Here is a 9,034-nt window from a genome sequence, read left to right as displayed (position 1 = left end):
TATTTTATTATAAATAGTAGAGATAATGCGCTCGTACACGTGACATTATGTCACATCGCTTTGTCAAATAATACAAAAAATATATCAAAGGAATGAAAGGACTGGTTCATTCTAACATAGACAGATGGACAAAAACAAGAGTGCGTATGGAGGCGCTCTGTAATTTGATGGATAAAGTATTTTTGTTTGTCACTCACTTGTACAATGTGGAAATGTTTTACAATGACACGGTTGACATACAATATATTTGTGACAATAAATATGTCCAGAATGCATCAGGAACCTAAATCGATTTTTCCTGCTTTTTCAAAAATGAAAACACACACAAAACAAAAAAAAAAAAAAAAGAGAGAAAAGGTCCCAAGCAACACACAAAACAATACAAAATACAATTTTGGCTTTGTCATTCCTGGTAATTTTCTGTTTACATTGTTTTTCCCTTGATTCATTCTTTTGCTCGTGACACTGCACCGACTTAAATCCTTACAAATGTGGTCCCCTCAGTGTACTATTACAGCAATATTAGCAATGTTTCCTATTTGTTTTGGACCCAAAGGCCTTCAAAGGCACATGTGTTGTTGCTGAGATCCAAACTAAATCCAGAGTATGAGTCGTGTTTCGTAAGACTCTCGGAGGCATGTTTGATTTTTTTTTTTTTTTTTACTGTTTTAATGGTGAGGTTGACTCTGAGATACATGATATTGCACTTCTGGTCAGCTGGGAGAGTGGCTGTCTTTAGTCTAAACTCTCTCTGTCTCTCAAGTGTCTCTCGGTCGTGACTTGTGACCCGGTGGCTTTTACTCTCCAGGAGAGGATCTTTTTAAAGAGTTTTTTTAACCCTGTGATCGATCTTGCCTATCCCCCGCCCCTCGCCTTTAAAGCCACTTCTCCGCCGCCCTCTACTGCTCTCTCATCTGTCACTTTCCCTAAAGTCACCCCCTGACCTCCTCCGAGTCGCTCTCTCAAAGTACAAAAGGCCGGGATTCTCGCCTCACCGTCCGAAACATCAATGAGACAGACGGACAAGAAAAGCAAGAGGAGAGTGAGTGAGAGAGAGAGAGAGAGAGAGGGGGAGAGACAGAGGGGGGAGGAGGAGGAATGTTTGAATGAACTTTCTCTGCAGTACAGCTGTGGTGTACATTAGAGTTTCTGATACCATAAAACCCACAGATTCATTTGCTCACGTTTGTTTTCTTTCTCTCTGGAATTTCTCTCCATGTGTGGGATGCAGAGAGCTCAAATAAATGCAATAAAATCAACAAAGCCCTTTTCTTTTCCCCCCACTTCAGCAGATACAATTCGGGGATTAAGTTGGAGATACATGGAATTTCATATGTACTCGTGTGGCCCTAAGATATGTAAACACGTTCCTTCAAGCGTCGGCTCAAAGGCCGGTGGTCTGGGTTTTGCCGTCGCGGTCCGCAGATGGAGTTTGGTCACTGTTTTTTGGTGTTTGGTCACAACTCCGCCGAACCAACCACATTAAGCGCTGACACCTCTGCTGGTCATCTGCTATACTGATGCAGCAATGTTCACAGTCAATCAACAGTTTTTGGTCTGATATTCCTTCTTGTGGTCCCTTCTTTTTTTGTTTTTGTTGTTTTTTTTGTTTTTTTCTTTAGTTTTTTTTTTCTTTTTTTTTCTCCTTCTTGTTCATTTTCTCCACCAAGAATTAATAATGCAAAGTCCTGCAGTAGTGAACGTGTCCTGGCACATGGTAGAAAAAGTTTGGTCCAGAAAGATATTAAAAGATTTTCCATCGCTGTACACACAAAAGTCCCTCTGAGAAGTCCGAAGCTTCTGATCAGGTGATTTCAGGCCTCAGATAAGGAAGGGCACCTGGAAGAGAAAAACAGGAAGAAACAGTTGTTGAATTATTACCAGATTTTTAAATAATGTGGAAGGATGATAAGAGATATATGGCTGTAATAAATTTTGGGAATATGTTTTAGCGTGCCATTCCGCTAACATATGGCTATTGTTAGCATAGCATGTGCTAACAGCAGTTTGGCGTGTAAGGTCAGTGTAAAGGGATGTGAGAACAGAAGTGTGAAGAAACGCAACACGGAGATCCTGTGGAATATATGCATCACATGCTGCGTATGCCACAGTAGATTCAATTCATTTTTATTCATATGCCGCAACATCACAACATACTGCATCATATCCCCACCAGGGCTGTAGCAAAGATTTTTAGATGATTACTGAGATCATGAACTCAAGTCTCCACTCCCAAAACAAAAAGGTTTTTATACTCAACTCACTGGTCACTCTGTAAATCTTACTTCCCAACATCGCCTAAACACTCCACACTCCTAGCAATAAAAGTATTTATTTGCATTAAAATAAAAGAAATGGCAAAGAAAATACCAGTTTTGTAATATTTTTAAATTATAGAATTAACTCAAGAAACAATATAAAGTACATAACCTCAATTTCCTTAAGGACCCTGATCCTTACAAAAAGATTGAAGAATTTTATATGCACAATAAACAATGACATAATTTTAAAAAACAGCTATTTACAGTGTAATTATTTAGTAAATATCAATAAAGTACTTGGTGGGTACCTACACAAATATGTACCACAGAAGAAGACAAAAGGTAACAGGGTAATACCTTTGTCTTTAGGAGTAACTTTAATATTAACCACCCTGTAAGTACTTTTAAATCACTGGATTCATGGGTAAGCACAGGTAAAATAGAGTTCATATGGTAGAAAATTTAGTTGTGGTGTAATTTATTTTAAAAATATGAGACACTTTTTGTGCTATGATCAGTTTTATCATCATATCCTCAAACAATTGAGGAGTAAATTGCATCAATGTCACTCAGAAACGAGCGCATACAGCATGAAATATAATGTCAGGCATTCAAATTCAATATACTTTATATTGCAGGTTATAACAGTTCATATCATCTACACATTTATTTCGTCTCATGTAATTTGGCGTCTTTCGTGACACAGCCGAGGACAAATAAAGCTACGTGCTAAATGTTACCAAAATCCATGTTATGGTTCACTCCGTCACCAAATATAGTTGCAGGTCTTTGCTCTGATGCACAGTAAGTGATGTGTTTTATGATCCTGGTTTCTGGAAGACCAGAGGAGTTGGTGTGAGCTACAAATTCCACCATGACTGTACAGGTAAAACAAAAAAAGAGAGAGAGAGAGAGAGAGAGAGAGAGCACCACCTACAGAAACTCTACCGACTGCACAGTATTGGCTGCACTGACTGACAGGTGACCTCAGTAAACACCACATCAATGTCTGCTTAGCAACAGAGACATTACCTAAATAAAAACAAACAAGTGTTTCATAGATTAACACTGCAGTTTCTGTGAGGCAGCAGTTTGTTACACTGCACTGGAACCTGGAGCGGCACTGTTCAACGCTGCCTCCCCAGCTGACCTCAGTCCGAGCACCTGTTTCTAATAGCTGCCCTGCCAGAGGCTATTAGGATCCGTCCACCCCCAGAAAGGACCTTTCCTCCGCAGCTCCAAACCCAACCGCACACCAGCTATCCAGTCGCACTGATTAATCACATCAAGATGGACTGCTCGGGCTCGTAACGCTGCGGAGGTGTATGTGTGTGCGCGTGCCGCCCCCGGTGGCTGCCTTTGAGCCCGCGCGTGCACACGCACAGTGCCACATGCTCGTGGTTTTTCATGTGTGTCGCCCTAATTCTTTATTCTGTCCACTTTGAGATATTTGACCGAGATATTTCATTAGACATTTGCTGCTCTCGGATATTAAGTTAGATATTCATTCGATACCTGCTGCCCCACAGAGCTACATGCAGTCAGACTCATTGGACCGTTGCCACGCTCTTTGAAGGGGCCGCTTGTCTCGAGGTTGCCACAAGGTCAGTGGATGAACCTGATTGGTCAAACCCCCTGTGGACCAAAATTGGAAACGGTGGCCGCTGTAATCACGCTGGAGCGGAGAGCGATGCCGCTTCCAAAGTTAGACGGAGATTTGTTTGAAGTTGATTTTAACCCCTTAAAGTGACAGTAATGTGAAGTGAAAAGACCCTTTCACTGCCGGGCAGGTAAGTACTCTCTGAGGGCATGCGGTCTTGAGGAGGGCTATCAGCCACTGCCGCGGCTACACTTTACCCTGATGGGAGCTGACTCCACACTATACCTGACCGCAGAGTTCAGAGATGGAATCAGATCTGCGCAATTAAACCCAACACTTGAGACTGCGTGATTGGACCCGGAGAAATGTTAGCTCTCTTCAACAAGCAGCTACCTACTGTATGTGCTGTCAGCTGCATGTACAACTGCTTTTCATTTTTTATTCCAGGGTCTGGAATAAAAAATAAAGAAAAGCAAGCACTACTGGACTGGACCAGATAATCATAAACTGTATTGGCTGATTTGGTTTAGATGTTTTCATTTTAATTCTTTTGGTGAAAATAAGTGAAAGACCGCTGTAAAACAAGTCCGCGGTTTGCACCAGAAAACTGGAAAGGTTTTCAAATTGCTCGAGGTCAGAGATTAAAAAAACAATCTTGCAGCTTTGTTGTTTTTATGGTCACATGATCTCTAAACCCTGAGATAATCAATCAATCAATCAATCAGAAACACATCACATATTGCTTTTGAATTTGTCTGGGTGTAGAAGTAAAAAAAAAGGTGAAGTCTATTGACCTTACTTTGTCCGTACTGGCCGTACTGGTAGGACGCCACGTGGTCAACAGTGTAGCCAGGTGAGCTGTAGGAGGGGGGGCAGTAGGACTGGGAGCTGGGCAGGGAGGGCAGAGCCGACATGGAGGGAACGCTGGTCAGACCCTCCAGGCCCTTGATGTGATCCATGCGCTGGCTGCAGCTGGCGGCCATGCCGGCAGGGGGCTCGAGGCCGCCCGTCAGAGGGGAGATGGCGTAGTCGCTCTGGGGCTGATGTGGCACGCCGCCCGGGTTCAGCAGACCCATCACCTGAGGCGAAGGAAGGAAAGAAGAAGAAGAAGAGAAAATAAAACCACTGAGAATGACCCTAATGTTGGCAGGATCTGACGCTAACACAGTTAACTTGTGTTGAAAATGAGCAATGACAGTGGATCGGTCACCTTCCATTTATTTGCTCAAGTAGACATCATCAATTGAATAATGAGAAACAGGATGAATTTCATCACTGCAATGTGGAATTTACAATATTACAGGCCCCGACCCAAACCCCAGGCTGTAAAAAAAAAAAAAGAAAAAAAAAGGGTCTTATTTTTCTTTTTTTTCTGCTGTTTCTGACAAGCGTTTATCACACATTAAACCTGTCATTTTTAGCGCAACAGCACAGGAGCGTGTGTAATATGTATCAACACAGACAGCAAGACAAACACACACTCAGACACACAAAGGAAATCCCCCTGTCGCGGACATCAAAAGGCTGCCAGCGAGCCCCGTCCCAGACAGAGATAGCACCAGAGAGGAAGAATTAAGCAATTTGTCTCAGATCCACAGCTCCGCTTATTCTAAAATTCCTTTTTTGACGCTGCTCCAAAAACCCACGGCACGAGATAACAGCTTATCTCCGAACGAGATATGCCGACAGAGATAACACAAAGGAAAAGGTCTGTGTGAGCTCTGCTGCGTTCGGCCTCGGCGTAGATTTGCAGTTTGGAGAAATCTGTTAGCTCTTGACCTGGTCTTTATTAGCGACCAGATAATCGAATTTGGGGGAATATTCCTTGGCCAGAAAGGAACGGAAAAGAGCCGTGGGGCAAAGTGTTTCAACTGGTTTCAAAACAGACGCGATACCACCTCCCCACCCCCCACCCCCCCCAACAACCACCACCACCACACTTCAACGCTTGCCGAATTTACCTGTCCGCCATCAAAGTGCTCAGTAAAGCGTTAACAAGGAATTGAGAATGGCTTTGTCACTTATGGAAGTAACTCTAACTGAACCTGCTACCTCCGTATACATATCTATCATATCCCACGTCTCTCTCAACGCAGCAAAGGCCTCAAGGCTCCTCCAGTTGTCCTAATAAGAAGCAGGTACGCTGCTCTTTGGGTCCTCTTGGCCCTCTAAGTGACATATTATTCTACATCCACACACACACATGGTCCTGCTTAAATCATTTCCCAAGTAGGGGAGGTGAATGGAGGAGTCTATGTTGATTTGGAAGAGGGAGCTGTGTTTCCTCCCATGCCCAGTAACATTTTCCTAAAAAATTAACCTGCGTTTGGAAGGTTTTGTCAAAACAGAGCGAGAGAGCAAGGGGTTGAGGGGACGAGGCTGAAACGTGCCTCAGGGAGCAAGGATACATGCTCCTCAACTCTCTCTGTCTTTTACCTGTCTCTACCCATCACCCCTCTCTCTCTCCCTGCCTCATGAGATGGCTGCTGGCCGGCGCGTCCAGGGTGTTTCATATTGGAGCGCTGCCGTTGCCAGCGGCCTAAATCAGTGCGTCCAGGAGTTAGCAGGGAATGTCGGGAGGGGAGGGAAGGGGGTAGAGGGGGCAGGCGGGTGAGGGAGGCTGGGGTGAAACTTCTGAGACGGGACATTCCTTCTGCGCGGTATGAAATATATACAAATAAATTAGAACCTCTGCTTTCACATGGAGGAATGTCGAGGCAAACATTTTAAGAATGCAATCACGAAAAGGCTTCCCTCGGGGCTGCAGCATGGCGTGGAGTGTGTTGTGTGTGTGCGTGTGTGTTTGTGCGCACACACATGACCGTGACAACGCTGCGTCTGACCGTGTGTTTTAACACACAACGCTGTTAGCATGAAGCGGTGTATCTTGTGTGTGTTTGAAAGCAAGTATGATGGTTATCTGGTGTGTCAATGTAACACGGGAGGAGATCCTCCCATAAACTCGCACAACAGAACAGTCCAAAAAAATTTAAAAAGTTGTATTTCAAATAATTAAAAATGCAGTTATCAATCTTGCAGTCTAAACAGAGGGTTGAAAAGTTGACTTAGCCATGCTGCTCAACCATGTCATGTAATATTTGTGTAAAAGATGTTGCAAAATCCTTAACTGATCCTCAAAATGTCATGGAGTTGATCAATTATCTACACTGTGCGTGTGTGTGTCTGTAATTATGTGAACCTGCGAGCATGTGTGTATCTGTATAAGTGTGTGTGTGTGTGTGTGTGTCCGTATTCGCACTGCTGCGGCCTTTTCTCTGAGGAGTCAGGCCTGCGCCAGGCTGAAATCTCATTTTCTGCCTGTTAGGATCTCTAACTCGTCTGTCTCCTCTGCCGTACCCTCCGTCTAGGTGCGGAGACCTTGGGACTTCATGCCTGGATAATTGACTGTAATTGTCTTTTCACTTCTCATTTGTCACACGCTCAATTGTCCTCTGTCCTTCTGGAGTCATCTCACTTTTCTCCTGCAACTGTGAGTGACCCGTCCTCCACTTCTGCCGCGGAGTGCGTCATCCGCAGACTGTACAATTTATGGTGTAAACTGGGTTTGTCGATGGGTCTTTGAGCAGTAAGAGTGTGTATTTATGTTCTCCACACCTGGGTGAAACATTATTTGAAAAGGTTTTAAAAAAGAAAGAAAAAAAAAAAAACATCATCTTGATTTATTATGAGCTTATTGAGCCCTTGATTTATTGTGAAGCTGGATGTCTGACAAGATAAATCACGCGTACCTCAACCCGCCTTCAATCTTTGAAATCATGTCCAAATCTACTTCTGCCCAACTCCGATGTGGCAAGTAAAACTATTCTAGTCTCCAGAGCTATGTACACTCAAACACATCGCTTTAACCTGCTCAATTAGTGCACTGCGAGAAAACGCAAACTTAAATCTTCTGATTCAAATTAATTTAGCCTTTTTCTAATCAGTCCAATATCAGTTTTTGATTGAAATACAGAATATTAGTATATTTATTGAATCAAATCACACAGTCTCAACAGATTTCTCCTTAAATCTTGCTAAGGGAAAGAATCTTCTAAATAACACTAAATGACTTGATGCTTGATTGGAGGTGTGTTGTATGAAGCTGTATCCCCATCCAGGTGAAAGGCACATATTTCAGGCTGCAGTCTCACCTGTGGAGAGAGCCCGTTCCCGATGGTGGGGTTCATGGGATTGGCCGGTCCTCCGGGGCTAACAAAGCTGTCCGAGTAGCCTGAGAAGGAATGGCGTCCGGAGGCGAGGCAGTAGGCGGAGGCTCCTTCACCCTGTCCTCCGGCGCCGGAGGCCTGGTGACCCGAGGAGGGAGGCAGAGGCTGGGGCCGGTGCACTGTGCTGGGAGGCTCTGACACTACCAAAGGGAATGATGGGTAAAGTTAGCTGGAAACATGTCTGTTCACAACGTATGAAAAAGTAAATGTTCTACTTCTGCATTAAGGAAAACTATTCCAAAATTAACCACTTCAACAAACGAAGAGTTGCGATGTAATAAAAAGCAAGACTTCTGTCAAAATACAACTTTGTTGAATTAAAAACTTTTGATTTCAAAAAGAAACTGAAAAAGTACAAACGCGCAAAACAGATAGTAGGTTTTTGTGATTTCATGTCGCAATTCAAACTTTAACTTCAAATAACCTCTGTGGTAAATTATTTATACCACAAATTTAGTTTTGGAGCCAGTAGAATGATAAATTATCACAAACAACTCTGAACAAAGCTTTCTTTCATTTTCTCCTCTAAAAATTATAGTTTATTATTTGCATTGACAAAAAACCTCATGCTCAAATCTGTACAAACTTCTCTGCACGTGAACCGTCAACAGCTGTTTTAATCACTTGAGCCTGTGTCCTTACCTTGTGCTATAGATGGGGGGGGGTAGGCGCTGTCAGAGAGCTGGTAGGGAGGGATGCTGGACATGGCTGAAGGTGGGAAACCCCCTGGGATCAGGTGATTAAATGCCATCAGTTGATTGGCTCCTGCTTGCTTCCTCCATCTCGCCCGCCTGTTGCTGAACCACACCTAGAGAAGATGATGATGGTTGTTCAATCAGTGTGTGTTTACGTGCTTCTCATTGGACTACAGTTCTTACACACACACATACACACACACACACACACACACACACACACACACACACACACACACACACACACACACA

At 43.5% G+C, this 9,034-nt stretch overlaps 1 protein-coding gene across 2 annotated transcripts in view; it reads right to left on the bottom strand.

The window, feature by feature from the left end:
• Positions 1–1,804: 1,804 nt before the first annotated feature.
• pax3 (paired box 3) overlaps positions 1,805–9,034 on the bottom strand; it is a 24,116-nt gene continuing 16,886 nt past the window's right edge. The window contains exons 6-9 of one of the 2 annotated variants that reach the window (XM_022760441.1): positions 8,730–8,895; positions 8,013–8,221; positions 4,661–4,940; positions 1,805–1,839 (exon numbers count right to left, since the gene is read on the bottom strand). In XM_022760441.1, coding sequence (XP_022616162.1) covers positions 1,805–1,839; positions 4,661–4,940; positions 8,013–8,221; positions 8,730–8,895 — 690 coding nt within the window. Of the gene's footprint in view, positions 1,840–4,655; positions 4,941–8,012; positions 8,228–8,729; positions 8,896–9,034 lie in introns of both variants that reach the window. The other variant, XM_022760442.1, reaches the window with a different exon arrangement.

The sequence above is a fragment of the Seriola dumerili genome, unplaced genomic scaffold (genome assembly GCF_002260705.1).
Source record: "Seriola dumerili isolate Sdu_G_001 unplaced genomic scaffold, Sdu_1.0 BDQW01000337.1, whole genome shotgun sequence".
NCBI lineage: Eukaryota > Metazoa > Chordata > Actinopteri > Carangiformes > Carangidae > Seriola > Seriola dumerili.
Note: the sequence above shows the minus strand (reverse complement) of the source record. Positions and strands in the feature narration are given on the sequence as shown.